Genomic DNA, 26,535 nt, shown 5'->3' with positions numbered 1-26,535 from the left:
AGTCTCATACAAAGTGAGACAAGGTTGACTGTACATATTAGATTAGAGCAGAATGTACTGTTCTATGAGGTTGTCTGTGTTCCCCTGAGCAGCTCAGTGGTACTGTACAATAAGATTCCTTAACCCTTTGCGGTCCTATGTCGGACCTGGTCCGACATTGTAATTATTCCTATCAGGTTCATTGTCGGACCCTGTCCGACATCATCAAAAAAACGCAAAAAACGGGTTTCTAGTCGTTTTTTCTCTGAAAAAAGCAGAGAAAACCATTCAATGGCCGAGTGGGAGCGACAGGAGCCGAGACAAGTCGAAAAAAAAAAAAAAAAGGGGCGTCTCTCATGATTAGTCATACTTGCGCCTAGCATCAGATAACGGGGCAGTCATAAGGAAACAAGCTGGCTGATACTGCATCAGCGCACAGAGAACATCACGGACATTTGCAGAGCTTTTTTGAGATGTTATAGTAATAAAATAATGACTTGGATCGCATTATTGAGGAGCTTGGTGATGAAACGAGTGATCAGGTGATGATTGATCGGTATGTACGACTATTATTATTATTATTTATTTCTTACATATGTGTAAGCGATAGCAAACGAAAGGGTGGGGCGGGGCTGGAGATGCCTAGTGAGTGCTTTGTTGATATGCAGGGCCTTTTAAACCCATTTGACTGTGGAAAAAAATACTTTTAAACAGCGCGTCTAAAATTAACTGCACGTGTGAAAATAAATTGGACCTGACGTGCCTGACACGCACTTAATAAATGGACTGGTTTTTACTGCTGCCAGCTCCAATCTTCTTCCTAGTAACAGCCACATGACCAAGATTCAAACTCGGATCACAATGACGTTTACCATAGACACAAGCTTTTCATTAGTACATATTAAAGCAATAATCAGTCTAAAAAATGATTTTTAACGACAGAACCCATTACAGAAATTCCAAAAAAATATGGGGTTATATTGTATACGAGTGTGTATTATACATATGTCTGTATTGTATGCTGCATATACCGGTATTGTTAAATTTACTTCCTAGCCTGGAAAGATGTCCTATAGTGTTATAATCAGGATGGCACAGAGTTGCTGTTCAACATGAAGTAGAGCTCTGCCCTATATGCTCTACTTTTGTACCAAGTACAATTCCGCTGTACACAGGAGCAGTGAAAAGTATAGGGAAATAGATTTTAAGACACTACACTATACTTTGTGCTTTTGGATTGGTAAGGGAGTGTCACTAGACATGGAGGCTTACCTGCAGGAGCTTCCAGCGTGTGTTCAGATCCTCCAGACGGTTAAGGTTGTAAGGGGAGAGCTGGATGTCTGGAGGAGTGAACTTGGATGCCAGGTCATTCACATGGGTTACATTCTCTTTAATCGGAGCTATCTCAGCTCGGAAGGCCTAAAACAACAAACAAAAACAGTTCATTGAATCTTGTTTATGGCTTCCTTTTTCTCAATGTTCAACACCCTCCTGCTTTCCCATCTGCACGATCAGACAGGTATTCACAGCCTGTATGCTCAGTTGCATAACCTTCCATGTCCTGATTATGTGCAGTGCCACTGCATACATCTCAACTCTCCATGGCTCCAAGGATGTCTCTTTCTTACTGACATGCCTTGTTATCCCTGGTGGGTCAAATACACTTTTTTTTAGGAAAACCTGACTGTCATACCCCCATCTCAATTCCAGTGTCTCTTGATTTTGCAGCTGGCTGGCTTTGTCAAATACATTAAAGTTAAGCGAACTGCCACCCACGGTTTCACGCAGAAAGTAAGACAGTGCTTTGCTAAGATTCAAAACCAGAGCTGTATCTTGTTGCTACTGGTTTTCAGCCCCTTGCTACTGGTGGTATGTGTTGGTTCCCTGGTTGCCCTCTTATACACCACAATAAAAACATAGCAAAGTGCAGTTACATAGCAAAAGCAAAGTGAAAGCATGATAAAGCACAGCCAAGGATGGTAAAGCACAGCCAAAGATGGTAAAATCACTTTTAATAGTTTGAGCATGGGAAATTGAAATATAAACTTTTATAAGGGCTATAAAAGGCTCTGTTCTAAGCACCAGTTAGACACATTTGACTTATGTATGATAGGAAAAGGAACTGTTTGACTGGTTAACAGACTCCTTTAAAAGATAACCAGATTTGTCAGTACATGCCAGTATCAAGGGAGCTAAACTAGTAAATCACCTTTGGAGAAAACAGTGGGTTTAATATAGTTGACTAGTGGCTGTATTTAGATATGCCGCAGCTTAAATCATTCAAATACACCCCAGAACCATATTCTAATCATCAATGAAACCATGTCAAAAACTATTTACATACCTACACCTGGAGCTCTGAAACTAGCTCCAGGTGTACTCTGTACTATAAATAGATCTTTTAAATTAACGGAAGTTGTTTGCGATGCTCAATATAGAATCTTAATTTAAATAGCTACAATATGTTTCCATTATCATTATTCAGTTTCATTAAAGCAATCTGTGATGGCTGATAGACTTGTGGGCTGCTCTTAAATTCATTTAGTTTTTGGCATAATGAATACCATGCAAACAGAACAAAAATAACCATGTTAGTAGAACTGTCTATGTCTTCAGGGGGAATTGACTTTAGAAGAGCAACTAAATACTGTACCTAATAGAAAAGTCTTTAATGAAGACTTAATCTTTGCAAAAACTCAACAAACTCTACTTATAAGAGGCACTTAAAACATGAATAATTAAATGTCTGCCCGTTTCACGTGGTTAACTTTTGCTGTCTAATTTAAAACAAAATGTATTGATTCCAAGTTGTCTGTTTCTATTTCATCTCACAATGAGCAGTAATTAAATGTCTTCTGCTTTGGGCAATGTAGCACCATTTCAGTAGCAGCATTACTCGAGAATCGTGTGCCCTAAGAGACAGCTATTGGTAGGCTGCAAAATGGCTAACAAGTTAACGGCCTGATGGGGTTCTTGAATTGGAATCTGTCAGACAGCACACAGGGCATACTACATTGATTAATGATGATACTTTTCTCAGATTGGCCAGAATATTCTGAGTGGGTTTGAGGTGGTTTAGTGTGTTATAGGGTCACAGTTTCACAAAACTTCACTTCTGGAATCAAGATGCATAAAAACAACCTCAAAGCTCTGTAGAAACAATCAGAAAAAAAGAATGGATTCAGGACTATCTTATTGAAGGTTTATGCTCCAAAATCATCCTTAGTACAAAACAAAGAACCACTCTGATTAATTGCAAACATAAAAAGTGAAAAAAGTAGCATTGGATGCTATATTAATTGTCTACTAGTGTTGATAAACCTAAATTGATCCTTTGGGTGGCTTTATACATACTGAATCCAGTGTGGGCTGTTTTGGTTTAGAAGGTTCATTTTGAAGCCAGGTTTACCGCTAGGTGAGGCTAAAATAAACTTGAAGTAATTGGTATAGTCAAGTAGCTGAAGTCATGGTATAAGCCATGGGTAGAATGGGTAACATTTTTATACCCTGTACTGTTAATCTATTGCAGCATGGTTGCATGGTACCATGTCATTACCAATGTGCTATGGCATAATCCAATGTGTTGCCATTTGCTGGGAATGCTGTGTTCTTCACATGGTTCTACTAAGATGTCTTCAGGAAAATACACTGATATAATAATGGTATCCCAAAGGTATATTTTAATGTTATGTAAGGCCAGCCACTTACACACATCTAAATGAGAAAGCCTTTACAACCAGTGTTTTTGACTTAACATTGAGTTAGCTCAAGGAACTCTAACTGCCAAGAACAGACTGCTACGTATTCTCTTCATTCGAATCTTTATGAGGCTGAGAGAAGTGCTTTTTATAAATGGCCATCAGGCGCGGGGGCAGCAGTGTGGAGTAGTGGTTAGGGCTCTGGACTCTTGACCGGAGGGTCGTGGGTTCAATCCCTGGTAGGGGACACTGCTGCTGTACCCTTGAGCAAGGTACTTTACCTAGATTGCTCCAGTAAAAACCAAACTGTATAAATGGGTAATTGTATGTAAAAATAATGTGATATCTTGTAACAATTGTAAGTCGCCCTGGATAAGGGTGTCTGCTAAGAAATACATAATAATAATAATGTTGCAACAAATCATGTAAAGGGTTCCAGTCGAAACTCAGATTATGTCACATTAGAATGTTTGTCAAATATTACTTTAAATGCGGTTCTCCATCATTTAGAATAAAGAATTAAAAAGTGAAGTTTCAGAAAGACGTCAGAGAACTGTCTCTAAATTGAAACCTTATTTCCACTCATTGGTTTGCTTCTTTTGTAAGTTACTTATTCAGTTCACTGGTAGTGCACACTGTATATTACGCTAGCACATTATATTAATGAATATTTTATGTTTGCATACCGGTAGATATTGTTCTTTCTACTTTAACTGGAAAATTCCCTTGGGTCTAGTGCCTATTGCAATATAGAGTAAGTTTATACATCAGCAAAAATATATCACACAGTATTGCCATGGAGCTAGAACTTATTCTTACTTTGACAGGCAATCAAATGTTTTTAGAAGGATCTAAATGTAAATACCACCGAGTTTGTAGGAAGTATCCAAGAATTGTTAGATTATGATTGAGCACATTTATGCATGTTACACTAGAAGGAGAGAGGGCTGAATGGTGTAAGGAGCAAAACTCAGGAGGTGTGAAGAATAAGATCTAGAGAAAGAAGTGAGAAATCAGATTCAGTTCATAGCCAGCATTTACTCAAGGGGTAGAGGAAGGCCAGATTGGAAACTCAAGACATGATTGCTTACAGTTTTTTCTTTCCTATTTAAACACAAACATCTGAGAGAATCAAGCTATATAACCTTAAGGAAATAAGAAAAAAGAAATAAGGAGACATCTCTGGAAGTAGTTGTAATACACAGCAAATAACAATGGTCTAAACTTGCTGAAGTTTACAGGACGGTAAGAGTATGGATGTGAAGAATAGAAGCTGGGTTTTGAGAGGGTGGTTATAATGTGAAACACTTCATTTTCACCAAGAAACAAACACACTAAAAATGGTAATATACTCAGTGTACTGTGTGTAACATATGGTTAACATTCCTTTATTTGTGTTCCAGATCATTATCACCTGTGTTATATTTACTGTCTCAAATAATAAATATAGCTGTAAAAATAAATAAATAAAAAGTGCAATATTATGTGACAATTTCTGAAGACACCAATTTTGACATACATACATACATACATACTGTACTGTATATTTATTTTGTGAATGCTAACTGCTTTGGTCAATTCATGACATTTCATAGCTAAATACACAAATAAAAAATGTTGAGAAAATTTTGAAAAAGAACAATCTGACTCTAATGAATGTAAAACAGCACTGTTCCAAGCTTGTCTGTTGAGACTAAATAAGAAAAAGTGTGTCTTGATGGTAATAGCTGTTTTTGTTCAACGGAATTGTCCTCTAAGGGAACCATTTAATATTCATAGGGCCCGATTTAGTAAGTGGCAGTAATTTGGCCAGAATTGCGGGAGGAAAATTGAGATGACTGTGCATGGTAATGCCCTATTTACTAACTAATTGAAGCAAAAATACCTGTTGGAAAAATTCTAATTAGCATAAAAATTGTGGGTGGCATCAGGTCTGAAACTGCACATGGTATTTATTCTATTGACAACAAGTGAAGGAGCTTACTTACTGGTGGTGGCAGGGAGAGAGAAAGAGTGAGTGCAGTGTAAGAAAAAGAATTAGGAAAAGATAAAAAAAATAAAAAATAACGATGGCAGTAAAAGCCCAGATGTATAAATAGGTACTAGAATTTGAACTCAATTCAACTGTTTGACATAATGTTACAAGATTCATCAAGATTCATTATTACAACCAGGGCTGGATTAACCCATCACTGGGCCATAGACAAGCATACATGTGCGGGTCCCCTACCTCTGAACAAACAGCCACACACACATATACATACACACACACCTCTATATACTGTACATTTGCTCTTAATTGTATTAATACTTGTACTGTGATTCTTGAAATGTATTTTTGTTTACAACTGTATAGGAGGCTGTGTGGTCCAGTGGTTAAAGAAACAGGCTTGTAACCAGGAGGTCCCCGTTCAAATTCCACCTCAGCCACTGACTCATTGTGTGACCCTGAGCAAGTCACTTAACCTCCTTGTGCTCCGTCTTTCTGGTGAGACATAATTGTAAGTGACTCTGCAGCTGGTGCATAGTTCACACAGCCTAGTCTCTGTAAGTCGCCTTGGATAAAGGCGTCTGCTAAATAAACTAATAATAATAATAATAATAATAATAATAAGTCGCCCTGGATAAGGGTGTCTGCTAAGAAATATATAATAATAAAAATTATAGCCTTTATAACTAGCCCTCCACCCTTTTACAACAGGTATAATTCTCGGGTTTAAGTTATTATGAACGACTGAATGAATCTGACAGAAAATTAAACTGTAGGGGATGTGCTAAATACAAATAAAAACGAAAAAAAACTGAAGCCTACGTTAAATCCTGTAACACAGCTCGACAACGACTTTTCCCGATTTACTGAATAAAAAGGCAACAGTTCAAACAAACAAGGAACACCATATGAAGTTGAAAAAGGTAATATATAGAAGGGTGCTCAAAGTTTTTTCACAAACGGTAGCGCCACAATAGTCCACGAAAATAATTTGTAAAAAACAAACATACCTGTACATTGTTGTGTCGTTAAATACATTACAGTTTACTGCACGCAAAATCGAAATGTTTTTTTTTTTGTTGAGCGGGTGGGTTTTGACTTACTTCATAAAAGAAAATGCCCTTTTCTTAAGAGCAGAGAAATCACCAGTTTTTTGGCGTACAAGTTTAGGTGTTTCATATGGTATATGTCTATACCCTATAGAATTCTGTAACCTTGATGATTCCACACTAACACAGCTGCATGTTTTCAAAGACCACTGGATGTGAACGCTTGATGTTTCTGAACAGTATGTACATGTAATACAATGAAAATGTGTTTTAAAAGAAAAAAAAGTTGTATAAGTTTACTTTAATCAAGGGTTTCATGTACTGAGCAACTCAGGAGGCTGAACGTACTGTATATCTAGAAAATCAGTGGTGTTAAATGTGCTATTTTATTTTGCCACAAAATTAGTTTTGTCTTGTTTACAATATTTGTTGCAAGCTGCAGCAGAACTCAATGGCAGTGCTTGAGAACACAACGGAGCTCGGGCACAGGAATATCGCACGTGCACGTCCAGCGATCTTTTAAAAACTGCATCTGCACAAGCATGGAATAATGTGGGGATACAGAATCCTATGGGGTAATGTTACAGAAATCTGCCTAACACCTGTCAAACAATTTGATTTTGAGATACATGCCTCGGTTCGAATGTCAGTAAGTGAAGTTTTTCCAGTCAAATCTGTATATGCAAAAAAAACGAAAAAAAAAAATTGAAATGGTGTTGGCTGCAAAAAAAAGTAACAAGCTGACAAAATAGAGTTTTTAAAAACAACCTTGAATGACAAATTCAGAAACATTGAGTTTTATAAACCTTTCAAACTTACGTTGGCACATTAATTAAAATGACTGTGTAATTACCTAGCCTATTTTGCTGCCTTTATCCCAAAATATTAAACACGAGAGAAGCGTTTACTGCAAAACTGACAAAACCAAAGCTTTTGTTTTTCTTTATACACAGTGTACTTTTCTAGTAGTATGTAAAAAAAAAAAAAAATTATGAAGTTTTAAAACCACAGATACCATCAAATTATTAGTAAATTATATATCATATATGCCACTGCAGCCTATCAATCTAAAATAATAATAATAAAAATAAATATCTTATACGACTAAACATAGACGTAAACTGCTAAATCCTTGTTTTCCACACGGAAATGGGAATAGTAAATAGGACAGGGACAGAACTGCACACACTAATCATGTTTTGCGTACGTTAAACGCTTCGTAAATAAGGCCCATAAACGTTACTCATTCTAATGGATGTTTTATCAGAAATAACAAGAGGATAAAGCACACGTACTTTCTATATTCATACAGGAATCCAAAACTAGTACACCTCTATTTATGCCACGATGATCCCATAGGGAAAAGCATGTTTGATCTGCTCTACAGTCTTGGCACCAAGAAGATTTATGTTTGTGCCAGTGTATAACTTCATGAATTTTCAGCAGCATGATTTAATGCACCCTGCAGCTCTTTTCTAAACACCCTGTGCAAAACATAAAGTCTTACACAAATACGACAGCTTTCCTCGTTCATTTGAGGCAATGACAGAAGTACCAATGGACTTCTGATGTGAACACAACTAAACATTTGTTTGTTGTTTTTGTTTAAAATTGAAATGCATTTGTTCAACACTGAGTCTCCTTTCTGCTGAACTACAATATACTTATTGCAATACAACAAAGCTCCAGATTATGACAGGATAATAGCTGCTTTGTTTCTGAGTTTGTGGTGGTATTCCACCAGCAACAGCCTTTACTAGTATGACAGCTATGAAAGAAGAAAAGTATGGATCTAGACTGACAGATAGAAATTGATTGATTACAAAAATCTGATTCACTGCAAAACATTAATCATGGCTGAATAAACTGTTGATCAATGTTTAAGTGACTACTCAGGGCAATCAAAGAAATTCACAAATTGTATATAAATCTGAAATTGATCGGAATAAAACAAACATGTGTTTGAAGATAGTCTAGAAATACTGTTGGGGTCTTTGTTTCGTTGAACTCCCAGGACTGTCACAAAACAACAGCATGTTAGTATGCTGAGCGGGGACTCCAACAACTTGAAGCATATCTGTATCCCTGTCTGGGCGGAGACCAGGGAGTCTTCAAAGTCCTCGGCCAGTTTCCGACCACATGGCAAAACTGCTCCACTACAATCGCCTCCCCCATTTGCAGACTGGTCTTCTTGGAGGGGGTCAGCCAGTGTACCATGTGGTCACAAAACCTTTGCACGACCACCGTGGAGCATGTATTCAGGGACCTTTGGTACTCCCTGAACCGTACCCGGTGAGTCTCTGCTGTGATGTTGAGGCAATGGAGGATTGCCAGCTTTACCCAGTCGTAATTGGCAGTGTCTGTGTTGCTCATTGCCTCTATGCTGCCTGAGTCTCCCTGATAAGGCAGGGTCCCAGCTGGCTCACCCAGAACTCCCACGGCCATGACACGGTGGCGGCCAGCTGCTCGAATGCGACCAGGTACGCTTCCGGGTCATCCTCCGTCGTCATCTTCAACGCCCGTGCTTTAGGGGCCGTCATTGCGGGTGCTGTTGTAGTGTGTGGCGTTATTGCCAGCCCTACCCTCTCAATGAGCATGGTGTATCACTCCTCACTCCTTCTCTCCTCTGCCTCCTGTCTGCTGTCCAGCGCCTCCAGTAGCTCTGCCAGTGCATTGTGAGCCATAATCTCACTCTGACACCACGTGTGGCAAAGTGGCTTGCAGTGTGCAGGTGCAGGAGTGATGTGGTGATCAATGAAAAGGCAGACAACAAGAATCCAAGAGCAAGGTGGTTTAATTATAATCCAGGTCTGGTGACCAAAACAATAATCCCAGGCAATACACAGCAATATGTATTACACTGTTCAAAACAAAGGGTTTGCAGTCCCAAATAATAAACACAGTCCAGTTACAGTCCGGGTTCGTGCTGGCCTCTACTAATAATAACAATCAACAATTAGAGACGAGACAAAACAAACAAAACACTCACGTATGATATCACAACAATGGTCCTTCTGGGTCTTTTCCTCACCCATAAACGAAGGAACAGATCACATCTCTCCATCCCCTATTTGTATCGTCACGCATGACCCCTTGGTAAACGAGTGCAGCCGCTCCTCCAATCCGCGGCTGCCACATCGTTTCCCTTCCGGGTCGATGAGTTAGTGCACCAGAGTTCCGCCCCCTTTCTAGATGACCGACTTCCTTTTAACCCTGGGAATAAATTGTCAGGCCAACCAGTCCAAGGTACTCTGTTCCCGTTACTTAGCGCCCTCACAGGTTGGGAGGGAGATTTACCACCAAGAATTATTCTGTTTCTGTCACATACCCGTATTGCACATGTGGACAATCTGTGAGGTTTACAGTGTACAATAAAAGCAAGCAACCTTCACAGCCACTAACACTCACAGTTCCATGAATTCAAAACCTTCTGGTCTACTTCTTGAAATCCATTTAACACCTTTTTAAAAGGATTTATTTTCTGAGTGAAGACTTGACTTTTGGGATAATAATAATAATAGTCTTGTTTATCCTCTGATTTCATGCGGCACCTTTATAGAGAAGCGCTCCTCTTAACACTGCCACTTGGGCATCTCACTATAGCTTTTGTAACTATGCAGTTTTTCACAGTACTATTGTGTCATTGAGCCAGTTTTTCACAGTTTTCGCTTAATTTTCAGCTTATCTGTAGTGCCCTGATGTAACTCCTTAGCTACCTCCCAAAGAGCTGCTGGCCTGACATTGTTATTCAACAGGGCAGAGCAGCAACACGTCTCTCTCTCTCCTTCATGCCATGCAAGGTTGGTTGGTTGTCCTTCTTCAAACTTAGTTTCCATGGAAACCTAAGCAAATTTAAGCTGGGATGCAAACAGAACAACTGAAAGGGCATGTTTATTTGTCAGTTGACAAGAAATTAATAAAAGAAAAGCATGCATACTGACTGTGAAGCGTGGTTAATGCTGGTGTAACAAACAAACCTTTAGTTTCTCTATATGGTCCTGCAGGGAATCAATGAGAAGATCCCCCACGGGTTGCCAGCCCTGCTTGACCATCTCAGCCTGGTGCAGTTTGAGGTCCAGCTCATCCATGGCCTCTTGCAGCTCCAGCAGCCTCTCCAAGGCCTCATCCAGCTTCTTCTGCCAGTCTGCAGAACGCCCGTTCAGACGCTCCCACTCAGTCTTCATGTCATCTGACTCCTTGCGAAGGATTCGGGAGATGTTCTGGGCCCGTTCCCCAGCCGACAGCTCTGAGAAGACAAGTTAACACAATTAAGCTATTATGTACGGATCTAGTCTGCCAACTAAACTGGTATGTATAAATCAAACCAATCTCAAGTGATTATTTCAGCACAAATTAGAATTATGGACTGGCATAAATTTGTGACTTCAAATTGTTGAAGGAAAGGTGAGGGAAAATTGTACTTGGCTTCAGTTATTAATTGAGAACTTCACTTTATATCACTGCAAGTGCACCATATCACCTACCTACCATTCAGTCCTGAAGCTGAGACTGCTAGTTGTACAGCATAGTGGTCTGTATTCACTGGGAGTTGGGACCTGCAAGCTTATTTCACTTGTGACCTGAGTCAGCCTCAAAACCTGGCTTCCAGAGGTGAAAGGCATTTAAGGCTGAAATTATTCTGCTGCACAACTATAACGAAGGCAGTGTGTTTCTAGTGTTGTGTGTTCATACCTCTTGGCTCCTGATAAAGCCTTTGCAGCCCTTCAACCGGCTGCTCTGCCAGGAACATCTGCACCATCTCCAGAGTGTTAAAGATAACAGGTTCTTTAGCTTTCAGTTCCCTCTTCAAAGCCTAACAAAAAAACATACATTAGACATCTCATGATTTCGGAACTGGAACTTAGTAATGATACCAGTATTATTATTAGGGGGTTGTGATTTGGATATGAACAACACTTTATACAGTGATGGATCTTTTCACATCTTATTTCAGACAAACTGCAGCGCTAATTAATATGTAAAAGGGAAGAATTTTCAGCTCTGTATCTCATGCAGCATCATAAAAGGCGATAAACATGACCTGCATCCAAAATATAGTGTGTAACAAATTGCCAAGCAAGTTCCATTAAATGTGAGCAAGTTATTCCCAAACTATAGCTATATATAGGTCACTATGACCTGTATTATGGTATTCTCAAGAACACAGTTTGTTGGACACACATAAGTGAGACAGTACGTACAGGAGCCTCAGCTATATCCCTGTTTCCAGGGATACTCATTTCCAGCAAGGGGGATAAAAAGAAAACATAAAACACAAATGATGCTCTGCTTATTTCAGAGTAGAGGGACCAAGCATCAGACAAGGAGTGAAATGGTTTTATAGCTGTGATAATCCACCCTCCCTATTTGATTTTTGAGAAATGTTCCCTCAGCCTGGCACAGCGACGAGGCTCACTGATGTGTTTTAGTCAGCTGAACCTCTGCACTGCAGAGCTGCAAGTTTCAAAATCGCAGTGGGGGACTTGCACTCCTAATGAGAATGGAGCTGCTTTATGGAACTCCGACACTCTGACTGAGATTCATATCCTTTGAGATGAAATAAGAGAAAGGACTTGAAACCATGACAGAACTAGCTGTGGCAACAACTCCACCCATCTCCCAATGACTCAAGCGATAGAGAAGATATGATTACTTTTTTATAATGGCATACTACTGCATAGCAGGCCATTTTGGCAAGGAATTAAATGTAACTGTATTGGTGTTTGAGAAAAAATCGTCCATTATCCAAAAAAAACCCAAAAAACACAGAAATGTCTTTCTTGATTGCGTAAATAACTTGCTGCTCTGCTTGCTGTTTTGCTCTGCCCTGCTTTCATCAGACACATCACTAAAAATAAATATACAAAATAAACAGTTGAGCTCACAGAGAGACTTACTGGAAGAATAGTGGAATACTTAATGAGTAGATGGACTTATTGAAGGTTAGGCACTGTACTGTATCTGCTACGCAGCAGACTCAAACCTGTTATAGTGACAAAAACTACCGCCATTGGTATTGTGTGTGAAAAAAGCGTGATCTTCTACCACAACATACTGTCTAGTTGGTAAGATTAAGACTAATAAGACAAAAAAAAAACTAATGTTTACCATTTTATTTCTGTCCTGAACAAAGAAACTAAAATAAAATGTAATCATTTTGCAAAGCTTCCTGCAGCAGCGTTTAATTATGGTACCCATAGGTTACAGTGATTTTAATAAGCCCAATGTGTATTATTATAAAATAAACCTTTCATTAAGAGGACTACAAAATGTTTTATGAACTGTATAACTTATACTTGGAGTGATGCCACTCAAAATCTGCAGTTTCTAATTATACCATCTTCTGTTGGACAAGTGTTTCTCAAATAACATCTACTTCAAGGATAATCGAACACAGGTGCATTCCTGTTGTTATTTATAGGTGTTGTCATCTGTATAGACACGTGAAATATTAATGTGAAATATTATATATTAGAGCAGCAGTTCTTAAAAACGGAAATTATATGTTCTTTTTACCTATTATGCACTGTATTCTTAGCCAAGAGCAAAGTGTAAAGACAAATCTCTCTGCACTGAACTGTGGTCCACTTCCCACAGCCGCGGTTATCACTTCAAAACGATTACATTGTTGCACCTTGTTCCAAAAGGTACCTAATTTACATGAATCTGCTAGGTCAGTGAACAAATTCAAGACATGGTGGCAACACATTTTGGGTGTAAAGCACAGATGGTTCATCTGAGGATTATTTCCCAGTGTGCACGTTAACAAGGATTTTAGCAGAACAATGTAAAAGTAACATGTTTTTTGGGGAACAGTGGGCACTTACTATGTATGTGGCAGTGAAAAAAGGTTAAGCAACCCCTCTATTAAAAAAACAGATATTTAATACAGATATTTGAGATGTTGCTTGAAACTCAATATGTGATGCTTCACGGCACAAGGAATTCATGTCTAGTAATAGGAAACGCAATCACAGATGCCTTTGGCAATTTGACAATTAAAGATATTCTGAAATGCATTAATCAGTAAAGATTTACAGATTTTACAGTTTCAGTATTATAATTTATGACACTGACAGATTAGGAAAAAATATCACTTCCATTGCATTGCAGTTCAACTCATTCCAAGTTTTTACTAATTAACTTCACATTAAGGTATGGAATTAATTTTTTGCTCATTTACGGTAAAAAAATAATAATTCAATTTTACAATCTGTTAAACAAGCGTTTAACTAGGTCACAAAGTGTTACAAGACACTAATGACCTAAAAATAAATAATATCTTGTCAAGGAATACAGTAATGCCAAACGGCCATTCAAATGAAATCCACTATAATTGTAAAAGAGGCAACGAGTAATGATGATCTTTGTTTTGCAGTCAATTTTGACCTCTTAACCTTCCACCATGCGAAACAAACACATTCTTATGCTTCCGAAACCTGAAGCAAAAACGACAACATTTCTTCAATCTCTTAATGCTTTCTGTCTCTACTGCATCACACTGTGTATACTGTGGGAAGTGTAGTAAGTAAAGCATAGTAAAAGCATGCGGAAAAACAGAGAACCGTGCTAAAACATTGGAAAAGCATTTTAAACTGTAAAATTAGATTGTAAATTGCAAATTGACCATGTTGAATTTGTATGTGGGTGAAACAGATGCAGAGGAACACACTGGAGGTGACAGTGAGATAAACAAGGTAATGGAAACAAGCGGTTAAAAAGCAATTCTTCGTTTCACACATTTCATCTTTTTTTTTTTTTTGAATGGCAAATGAATGCACTTGCAAAATCGTGTATTGAAAGCTAGGGTAAAACAGGAAACCAACCATTTATAATGTATGGCCTGCCAAAAGTGCCACCAAACTACTTTATTTAAGTCTTTCTGTTTGTCGTCAGTTATGGGTACCGTAATGACATTCTGTCCGCTGGTTTAATTGTGAGAATTGATCAGCTCACCTCACAGCGGAGGAAGAACGCACAGCATTGAGAACCCAGAGAGCGCCTCAGGGCTTGGTGTCAGGAGGAGACAGCCTCCTATTCTTCCCATGTAGAAGATCATATGAAAGTCTGATGTGGCTTATTTTTAGTAAGGTGACGCAAAAAGGCCTGCAATATGAAGCACTGTGCAATTTGTCATTGTTTAAAAATGGAGATAAAACATCTAGGGCTGTCCTGTCCCTCTGTACAGGGATTGGGGAAGTATACCCTTGTTTGTAATAATTAGTCAGGGGGGGATTTAATTGATGACCGGTATTAGTTTTTATCCATGAAATCAGGGTCAACACCCCTGCGCTTCTTCGAAAATCAATGAAATTGTTATTGTCTGCACAATAGATGAACCACGTCTGATCTTTGTACCACAAGCTCTCTACATCTTTTTATTCATGAACAGGTAAGCGTTGAGGTTGGAATTCTTCCTACAATCTGGGCCCTCCAGATATTGTTGCAGTTTCTGTTTCAACTTATTTGTGCTTGTTTTGATATGTCCTGAGTTGTTGATAAATGTGGGGTTAGCTCACAAAGGGGGCTACAGTTATATTCTCTCAGAAGCATTCTTAGCAGTGTTGGCTGCTACCTGCACAGGAATTACTATGAATGCTGCATTTTCCAGAGCTCCCCGTCGCAGTTTACACAAACAGACAAACAAAAACAGCTTAAGAAAGAAGGCAAAGGTAACCAGCCGTACAAACAACTTAAGAAAATATACCTAATTTAATATTTATGAATTTCATTACTGAAATAGAACGTTCATTTTAAGTATACATAAAAAAACGAAAAACAATATACAGTTAAAATAAATACAAATGATAAATAATCGTGCTGTAACATTGAAATATAAAATCATTAAGACTCTCGACACCGTATATTACCAGGCATTATGGACCGCGTGGTTGTAATAACAAACTTGACTTCGTCTTGGGGCCCATTACCCAAACAGTCCATAATGCCTGGTAATGCCTTCCTTGTCAGGTTGTATTGCATACTTATACTTCAATAGAAAGATTCCCCGAGCTAGAGGGATATAATCCCTAGCATATGCCCTTAGAATGTTTGTAGCTGCATCGCAAAAACAAATCAAACAATATCACTCCACCGTATATATGCACAGTATATTCTCCCTTTTCTTTAACCATTCTTTTCAACTAAATGACTGATTATGTGTAATGGAACCGTAGGTTCAATCTTAAGATATAAAACAGAGATTTTGTTTTTGCTACATAGAAGAAATGCCCTCAATGATTCAGAAAAAAAAGCACAACAGTGCCTCACCCAGCTGCGTGTCATTAGTACCCATACATGTGAGATGATATACCCTGACATTATCATGCTGCTGGTGCTCTGAAATGTCAGGAGATATGCCCAATTAGTTATTTTGTATTCAGTTACAGATTCTGGCAGAAACCAACCATACCCACCTGCTGTTCAAAAGAGATTCTATCAGCAGCCCTAGAGAGAAAGCTGTGGGATCGTAAAAGAAAAGCTGATATAGGCTAGAGGGGATCCTGGGGTGAAATGGGGGAGCTAAGGGGGGCAAGAGATATAAGGCAATGCAAATTACACCATTAGGTTTGGGTACCTGTATAAGAAGCTAATGCTCTGCAAACAATTTTTATACCATTATGGCAAACCAGAGGATCCCAAGGCTATTTCATTCATCAGCTTAGAAATTCACCTTATTGTGTAATTAACTCAAACAATTAAATTAGTTTCCTTCCTATACAATACATTTAAAAAATGTAATTTCCATTTTTATGGGTACAGTACATGTTGTATATATGCCTCGAATCCGCTAGCATAATGAATGGCTGCAGGACATTTATTCAGACAGTCTTGGAATTTGAAATGTGTAATGCCATTCTGTATTGGATGTATCTAGCTTTTTACTGGTTCAAGCAAGGGCCCCACTGTCAATATCCTGTAATGGAGTTGCCCTTATACAAATTTACCTCAGTAATTATGCAGTATTGCAATGCTTTTCTCATTGTTTACCATGGTTTGCCATGTTTTTAATATGCGTTGCATTGCCATATCTCTCTGGGCTTTACAGTGCTTGCCCATGGTTCCACTATGCTTTAGTACACTGTTATGCTTTTACTATGGGAAACCTTAATACAGGTGGGGTTGTTATAGCAGTCCTTTACCCTGTGTGTATCCAGCTGCTTTTGGACGGTAGGAACATCGCCCCCAATGGGCTTCTGTCTGGTCAGTTCCTCATTCTTTAGCTGGAGCCAAGCGAGGAGTTCCTGGAGAGAGAGGTGTAAGCGCTTCCACTGCTCGGTGCTGGCCTCCAGATAGGACCTAAGAAAATGGGAAAGAAATGTAACAAAAGTGTCTGTAACCAGGTTCTTAAAATAGTCTTACAAGGCAGATTTGAAGCTGCTTAAAGGACATCATATACGACACTACATTCATCTGACTTTGTTGTAAACTACAGGTATTATGAGCCAAGTGGGACCATGTATGTCTAGCTTGCTACAAGTTACTACAGGTCAAATATTAATTTTTTTGTGTAGTACGAAAGGATAGGAAGGATTTCTTTTTTCATACTGATTTGAAGAATTGAACCGGGGAGACATTTATTATCAGGTGATGTAGCAAACCTAACACATCACATAGACTTATAAAATGCATCATAATGTTTTAAATTAACAGGATGTTAATGGTTCGTTTATACAAGGGACCAGTTTTCCTTACTAGTTATAAAACTTTTCTAAAATAAAGCTATTTTGTTTGCTTTTCCTGAGAGGCAGAGTGTGCACACAATGATGATATTTTTTCTTAAATAATAAAGACAGTCTCTAAATGACTGTGGGGACCCAATTCATCTAAGTCTAATACTTTTTTGTACAGCGCTAATGTTTTGCCGATTTGTATTTCCTACCACTGCCAATGAGAAATGCTGTGAATGAGTGGTTATATCCCAGCAGGTTATCCTGTTATAAACTAATTTGCAATAGATTAAATGAATACATACATAAATTGTCACCAGAGTCTTTTGTTCCTGGAGAAGATCATAGGGATGATAATATCATTCAGCCTGAATGGAAAACATAACTCCCTTGCTCCCAGTGCAAATTTTTTTATTATTATACATTTCCAAGAATTTCAGTTGAGAGCTTTTCTGCAGGATAGCATATTCCAACACTAAACTGATGTCTGACACTATACTGATGATTTGTGGCAGCATTTTGTACTCAATATTAGCTAGTCATCCTCTTCAGTCAACACTAGTACCCAAATCCCACCTCTTATACATTTTCTTTAAGATCATTGACCTAACTTATTATACAATAATGCGATAAAGAATTACAAGAGGTGCACTGATGCTCGAAACTGGTTTCCATGGAAACCTGATCTGACTAGAGCTAAGGTGAAAACAAGAGACTTCCATATGCCAAGTACATTTTGCCACTACTTTGTCAAGAGAGAAAAAAAAATCTCTTGAAAAAAGGAACGCAACACAAGGGTAAAACTGCTCTTTAACAAGCCTACAACAAAGTGCTTCATTGCTCTTTCATGACAACCTATGGTTCCATTCAGACAATGAGTACTGTATCATGTTTACTCTCAGAGAACTAAGCTATCTGCCAACATCCATAAAGAAAATGTCTGTGCTACTGAAATATTTTCAGAATGCTTTCTTTCAGGACACACTCGAACTTCATCATGCGGCTGTCGTTTTTATTTTTTGACACTATCTGATAGAAAGGTACTTTACAGTACAGTGCCTTGGCTTGCAGCTGCACAAAATCTGGCAAACTGCATTCATGATGACAAACAAGAGAACAGCAAGCCTCAAAGACAAGTGTTACAATAGGGATAAAACAAGTGAACTCACCCACATCCTCCTTATAAAAGTATACTTCACACATGAGAGAAGTATGGGACAAATGGAATGTGCTGAACCTTTATAATGTTCAGCACATTGTTGTTTTATTTTTAACTTTGTACCTAAACATAACAAGTATTATGACTCATCAAAATCACATCAGACTTAGAGATCCTCTCCAGGTAGAGTTGTAAAAACCTGCTACTGTACAGTACATCTCATAGTCTCATGCCTTTCAAATAAACTAAAACAGTGCATCACAAAAAAAAAGATCAAAACAATATCATGTTTATCAATATGCTTACCAAATTCCTCACAGATGTGTCATATAGGGGAAACTTGACAACATCAGGTAAGGTTTTTTTGTTTTGTTGTTCAATTTTGGTTAAAATGTTGGTATTTGAAATGTAATTTGCATATATTTATGATGTTTTAGTATAAAATGAAAAATACAACTATTTAAAGTAAACCACTTAGCTTTGTAAACAACTGTAAATGAAGCCCATTCTGTTCAAATGCATATTTATTCATGTAATTTTGATTATAGTATGTCTGTGTATAAACGCATAGCTTTGGTTGCACTTTGTTATGTAGGCAATATAAACCCATTTATTTAAAAAAATGTTGATACTTATTTACATTGTTTCAGTTGTACAGTTTTGTATGTATATGATATACCTGTATATACACCAATTTATTTTCAAATATTTGTTTATTTCATTTATTACCGTTTTTTGAGGATAAGTGTTTTGTAATATGTCTGTATATAAACACACTTCTGTTCAAATGTCTGTTTATTTACAATGTTTCAGTTGTGTAGATGCTTTATATTCTTGAATAAAACTACGACTTATATTCAATTGTTTGTCCTTTCATTATAATGTGTATGTTGTTTGTAATACGCCGGTCAGATTGACTGGTCATGGTTATTCTAGGTATGCCTATAAACGCGGTTGTTCTAGTGTTAATGAGAGTATGTAAACATGCTAGGTTTACAGACCAGTGTCAGGTGACATAGTATACTGCCCGGGGCATATTTCCTTTCATTATGGCAGAATTATAATATGCAGGCTGCAGGTTTCTAATAAAAATAAAAAATGAATAAAAATACACACTTGTCGTGTGGATTTTGTGTTGGTGGAGAAGCAATCCAAAGATATCATATTTCAGTCCATAGATGTCCTGTCGGGGCTCTGGCATCAAGCTACCTCTTTAAAATTAGACACGTAGAAGTAGGATCTGGATTGAGGGAGATATATATATATATATATATATATATATATATCTGACTAGCCCCTGTGGGTTTATCTGGTATTGTCTGGAAATCTGATGCTTTGTAATCCTGTGGGATTACACTGCACATGGTTTGCAACACGTATGAGGCAGTGTGACCAATTGGTTTGAGGAAAGGACTAGGTTTTCAATCTCATCCACTGACTTACATCACCACAGGTCAAGTGGCCTACTCCAGGCACCTCTATTCCATTCAGCTCTAAAATTGTACACATTAATAGCGCCTTACAGTAAAAAGGATGTGACATCTTAGTTACGCTGCCTTGGATAATAATCATTTCTTCTAAGATATCCTTTGCTGCTCTGGAGCCCAGCTGTCAAGCATCACATGTAAATTAGAGAGGATGAAGTGTGGCTCAACTTATCTATATCTTTCTAGTGCCATTAGCTGGAGTCCCAGCTGTGGACTTGCACTCATAATCAGGCGCCGCAGCAGAGTTTCATTCATGGTTTCACATTCCTACTCTACTTAAATGCTGCTCTAATGCTGCTCTGTTGCTGCTTCCTCTAGGCAAGGGCATTTGGGGGTCAAAGTAGCTGGGGTCACTGCATGGCACTGCACCGTACATACTGCTCTTTCAATTTTTTTTCAAAGGAGCTGGAAAGCAACTGCTCCAGTCTTGGTTGAATTTGCATCAACAGTGTTTGCGCTTCTTTGAGTTTTCTGCCATGACTAAAGTATATCTTTCGAAAAGCGAAAAATCCCAAGATCCAACAGTACTATCGCGTAATTTAACTTAGAAATCGTGTGTCTCGCGATGAATTCACAAGAGTTGGTAATAATGTACATTTCTTGCAGTAAAGAGGATTTAATTATTTTTTTTCATATTTATGTGTTTTGTTCTTGAAATCTCATTACCGTAATGCATCCAAAGTTTTTTTTGTAGTTTTCCTAAACATTTATTCATAACAGAATGGATATATATTTCTGAAATAAATATGTATATTGTGCAGAATTGTTCATAATTTACAATGGTCTGTGGATTTTGAAAGTACATCTTATAATTACTGATTTTTTTAAGAAATGCTACATGTCCGAATGATTTGTCTCATTACCGTAATATTTCATCAAGTTCTCCAGTGATGTCTGGAAATATTTAAATAAAGTTTTGATTACCTATAATTCCAAAACCAGGAAGTTATCTTCAAGATGGACCCAAGGTCATTTTCTTGTAAATTCACAGTTTACCTTGGTATTCCCTGTGTGTCCCACTTATTGATCCCATTACCGTAATTTGTAGAATAATTCTACAAAATTAATGAGATTTAAGAAAAAAATGAGTTAGTCTTGTCAGACATAAAAGTGCTCAAGGCCATGTATTTTGAAAATCACTATGGCTGCCAAGATTTATTTGCAGAATCATAGTAGGCCTTCTCATTATCGTTACTCACAGATCTCATTATCATGTCAGTTATCTTAACAAAAACCCACTGTGGTAATGAGATGCAAAATTACGGTTGTGATAACTGTAAGACTTATTATAAAAAACAATGTTATTTCAAGCTACTTATAATGACTGCCCTAGATCAGTTTATTGTTGAATTTGTATTTTCTTTTATTACTTTTTTATATTAGGCTATTTCCTTTTATCCATTAAGAATGTTGTTTTATTTAGATTAACAGCGAGCGTAAAAAATAAAGCAGCAGCTGTGTGAGCAAGGGTAGAGAAAGACAGAGAAAAGAGCCAATGTAGTGCTCAGCTTCCTGGGGAGTACAGAATAGGAATTATAGAAATTAACCTTATATTAAGACTTTCATATAAAAATTGTAATACCTCGTAATCATTTCTGCAGATGAACAGTCTTAATAGATTTTAAACATAAGTTCTTTACTTGTTAACCACTAGCTTTTTTTAAACTAAGATAAGGGACACATGAACTGCCATATATCCATGAATTAGATATTTAATAGTAGACACACTTTGCTGAACAGTATGCTACATGTCAGTAACAGAGTTGACCAAAAATACTGTTTACATGTGGATTTTTAGTATAAATCTTTTAAGTGTTTTGCTGTTGAGCTCTGCAAAGAGCAGTTTCTGTATATTTGAAGGTTTATTTTTTGAATAAAAAAAATATTTTAAAAAAATATTTACTCTTGTTTTTCCTTTTTCACATGTTGCAAAATGTACCATAATGGTAGAATCACCCATATATATATATATATATATATATATATATATATATATATATATATATATCACCTCTTATATCAAGTGCCTTATCCCTTATGCATAACAGATTAACTACAATAGATAGGTAGATAGATTGAAATTACTATTAAATATATATTTTTAACTTTCTATTAGAGAAATAATGTATTGCACTAATTTTTACATACATTTGTTGGTGTATAATACATAGTGACATACAATTAAGACTAAGGATACATTGTGTTGTATTGAGTTACATTAAGACCATTTGAATTTATATATTTCTAAAAAAAAGATAGAGATTTAAAAAACATTCTAAAATAGTTATAATCAGTAAGTAGTGCTATTTACAGCTGAACAACCACATCTTATTTTTACCTCAAAACAGTTTCATATATTTTATATAGACTAAAGCGAAAACTATGGCTGTACCATAAGGTGAAGGAGACCCACTTCAGAGGATCACATGCCCAAGTAACACTCCATACTGGAGTTATCTACCTGAGTGGTGGTAGGGTAGAGTAGATTCATTTGCATCCATATCTGACATCTTCAGCATAATGCTGTCACCACATGGGCTCATTTAGAACCTGTGCTGGACTACATATGAAACCAGTTCCCAAGTGCCATAAAGATAAACTTTATATCCAATGACCCTACATCTCAGTATAGAAACAAAACATGCTTCTACCTCCCTGCCGCAGTGCCTTTCATGAAGGGATTTCAATACGTTACGTGGTGTTATATTGAAGCTTCTCACGAAAAAGGAGCTCCTGATGGTGTTGGAGGAGCCCTTAAGAATTTGGCTGAGAAAATCGTTGCCCACGGAACATACAACATTTTGACACAATGATGGAGCACAATGATCACAGCATTCTTCAGTTAAGCTTTACAGGGTAACTGAAAAATATATCAAAGGGAGTACTTAACTAGTACCCCCATCCCTTAAAACAATACCAGAAACCATGAAGTTTCACCAGGTAAGATCATTATTTTCAATCTATAATAGAACACTGATATAATTAATTTTGTAGAACTCAATTTAGAGCAGGTTTAATTCAAAATAATTAGTTCAATACAGCTGTGTTCTGTTTCCGGGTGTTGTCACACAAGTATGAAAATATGAATAGCATTTTAAATAGATCTTAAATTATTTCACATTGCTTGTTTTTGATGCCTATCAGCCCATTAATGTTTCAAGTGGTAGGTGAACATTATGAAGTGGATGCCATGAGCTGGAGCTTCAATCATAGCTTCAAATTCCTTGGGGCTGGTTTTATCAAAACTTGGATAAAAGTGATCCGGATTTTATAATTATTGAAAATTTTTTAAAATATGGTACTACAGGCAGGATATAAAGGGTATTTATTATTCCAGAGTCTTTACCTAGTGTTGATTCATTTTTCTACATTTAACTTTTACTGTTGCTTGTTGTTATCACTTAAATCTAATATCATTGAAAAAATCAATGATTATAGTTTACTGAATTAATCAAATATATATTAAACACATTACTGTACTCCACCATCTCATTCTCCATAACATAAATATCATTACTGTAACAGGCTGCTGTTAAAATAGCTGAAAATGTTATAGACTTTATGTGAAATTGCTAAGGAAAATCAATACCACCAATGATTTCTTCTACATGTACTGTGTTACGGTAATGAGATTCAATTGTTTGAATTACAGATTTGTTCCAAAATACATTAATAGTTATTGATGTGTTTAAGAAATAACTTGATAATGATTGCATCACAACTTTGCCTAAAAAGTACCAACGTTTTTAATGTAAAAATGATTTTGTTACGGTAATGAGATTTTTTTGGGTTGGTCGCAGAAAATGTTTAAAAAAACTGAAAACGTGATTTTTAAATGTACTTGTATATTAAACTTGAGACTCTATTCTAAGCGTTGAATATTCATTTTGTTGGAAAATGTCTTGTTCATTCTTGCACACAAAACCCGTGAACAGCCTCATTTTGACTCAGCACTTTCAACCATACAGACACCAGGAACCAGCTGCACTATCCCCTCCTGCCCTGTACACCTCTTAATACCATGTGCTCTTCCAATAAAGCCATTTGAACGCACTGACAGTGTATCGACAATTGATACACAAGCCTTACACAATCTTCCCAAAGCCAAAGGAATTAGTTATCAGAAGCCGCCTCAGAAGAACAGCAACTGTACCTGTTGTTTCTGTTGGGATTGGGTAAAGTTAGCAGCGGTTGTTTTGGTAACGGAACATAAATATCACAGAGAGGGTTGAACTGTCTAGTACTGCAAGTCAGGACAGTTTAAAACATGCACGTTCCATGCTCAATTGTTTCTGAAGTGAAAATACACTTCCTGCAGGAGTACGTTATCAAGGAGGTTATGTGCAAATACTTGTTCTGAGTGCTTTTAAAATATATATATATATATATATAGGTTGATTATGAGCGTAGCTTGTTATTGCCTTTTGTAGTTAATAATAACAAGTTTTAAACAACAGTAACTGCATTTGGTGGCAGATGTTGGCACATGAGTGATGTATCAACATTGTGTATCTTGATTATAGGCGTGCCTATTGTTTTGTTTTGTAAATTGTGTATTTTAACCCCCCACTCCCACCGGAAATTTGACAAAATGCAACCTGCTGTAGTGTTCCTGTCAGTGTGACACACCAGAAAAATACCATCACACAGTCTACCCTGCTGATAATGCAACCTGCTGTAGTGTTCCTGTCAGTGTGACGCACCAGAAAAATACCATCACAAAGTCTATCCTGCTGATAATGCAACCTGCTGTAGTGTTCCTGTCAGTGTGACACACCAGAAAAATACCATCACACAGTCTACCCTGCTGATAATGCAACCTGCTGTAGTGTTCCTGTCAGTGTGACGCACCAGAATAATACCATCACAAAGTCTATCCTGCTGATAATGCAACCTGCTGTAGTGTTCCTGTCAGTGTGACACACCAGAAAAATACCATCACACAGTCTACCCTGCTGATAATGCAACCTGCTGTAGTGTTCCTGTCAGTGTGACGCACCAGAATAATACCATCACAAAGTCTATCCTGCTGATAATGCAACCTGCTGTAGTGTTCCTGTCAGTGTGACGCACCAGAATAATACCATCACACAGTCTACCCTGCTGATAATGCAACCTGCTGTAGTGTTCCTGTCAGTGAGACGCACCAGAAAAATACCATCACACAGTCTACCCTGCTGATAATGCAACCTGCTGTAGTGTTCCTGTCAGTGAGACACACCAGAAAAATACCATCACACAGTCTACCCTGCTGATAATGCAACCTGCTGTAGTGTTCCTGTCAGTGAGACGAACCAGAAAAATACCATCACACAGTCTACCCTGCTGATAATGCAACCTGCTGTAGTGTTCCTGTCAGTGTGACACACCAGAAAAATACCATCACACAGTCTACCCTGCTGATAATGCAACCTGCTGTAGTGTTCCTGTCAGTGAGACGCACCAGAAAAATACCATCACACAGTCTACCCTGCTGATAATGCAACCTGCTGTAGTGTTCCTGTCAGTGTGACGCACCAGAAAAATACCATCACACAGTCTACCCTGCTGATAATGCAACCTGCTGTAGTGTTCCTGTCAGTGTGACGCACCAGAATAATACCATCACACAGTCTACCCTGCTGATAATGCAACCTGCTGTAGTGTTCCTGTCAGTGTGACGCACCAGAAAAATACCATCACAAAGTCTACCCTGCTGATAATGCAACCTGCTGTAGTGTTCCTGTCAGTGTGACGCACCAGAAAAATACCATCACACAGTCTACCCTGCTGATAATGCAACCTGCTGTAGTGTTCCTGTCATTGTGACACACCAGAAAAATACCATCACAAAGTCTACCCTGCTGATAATGCAACCTGCTGTAGTGTTCCTGTCATTGAGACGAACCAGAAAAATACCATCACAAAGTCTACCCTGCTGATAATGCAACCTGCTGTAGTGTTCCTGTCATTGTGACACACCAGAAAAATACCATCACAAAGTCTACCCTGCTGATAATGCAACCTGCTGTAGTGTTCCTGTCAGTGTGATGCACCAGAAAAATACCATCACACAGTCTACCCTGCTGATAATGCAACCTGCTGTAGTGTTCCTGTCATTGTGACACACCAGAAAAATACCATCACAAAGTCTACCCTGCTGATAATGCAACCTGCTGTAGTGTTCCTGTCATTGAGACGAACCAGAAAAATACCATCACAAAGTCTACCCTGCTGATAATGCAACCTGCTGTAGTGTTCCTGTCATTGTGACACACCAGAAAAATACCATCACAAAGTCTACCCTGCTGATAATGCAACCTGCTGTAGTGTTCCTGTCATTGTGACACACCAGAAAAATACCATCACAAAGTCTACCCTGCTGATAATGCAACCTGCTGTAGTGTTCCTGTCATTGTGACACACCAGAAAAATACCATCACAAAGTCTACCCTGCTGATAATGCAACCTGCTGTAGTGTTCCTGTCAGTGTGACACACCAGAAAAATACCATCACACAGTCT

The 26,535-nt window shown here is 37.8% G+C and overlaps 1 protein-coding gene across 14 annotated transcripts in view; it reads right to left on the bottom strand.

Moving 5' to 3' along the window:
• LOC117405667 (dystrophin-like) overlaps positions 1–26,535 on the bottom strand; it is a 689,570-nt gene that overhangs the window by 101,397 nt on the left and 561,638 nt on the right. For all 14 annotated transcript variants that reach the window (XM_034008883.3, XM_059030144.1, XM_059030147.1 and 11 more), the window contains 4 exons: positions 16,859–17,015; positions 11,409–11,529; positions 10,694–10,962; positions 1,252–1,398 (listed from right to left, as the gene is read on the bottom strand). In XM_034008883.3, coding sequence (XP_033864774.3) covers positions 1,252–1,398; positions 10,694–10,962; positions 11,409–11,529; positions 16,859–17,015 — 694 coding nt within the window. The remainder of the gene's footprint in view (positions 1–1,251; positions 1,399–10,693; positions 10,963–11,408; positions 11,530–16,858; positions 17,016–26,535) is intronic.

The sequence above is a fragment of the Acipenser ruthenus genome, chromosome 9 (assembly GCF_902713425.1).
Source record: "Acipenser ruthenus chromosome 9, fAciRut3.2 maternal haplotype, whole genome shotgun sequence".
NCBI lineage: Eukaryota > Metazoa > Chordata > Actinopteri > Acipenseriformes > Acipenseridae > Acipenser > Acipenser ruthenus.
The sequence above is the reverse complement of the archived record's forward strand: the minus strand, read 5'-3'. Positions and strand labels throughout refer to the sequence as shown.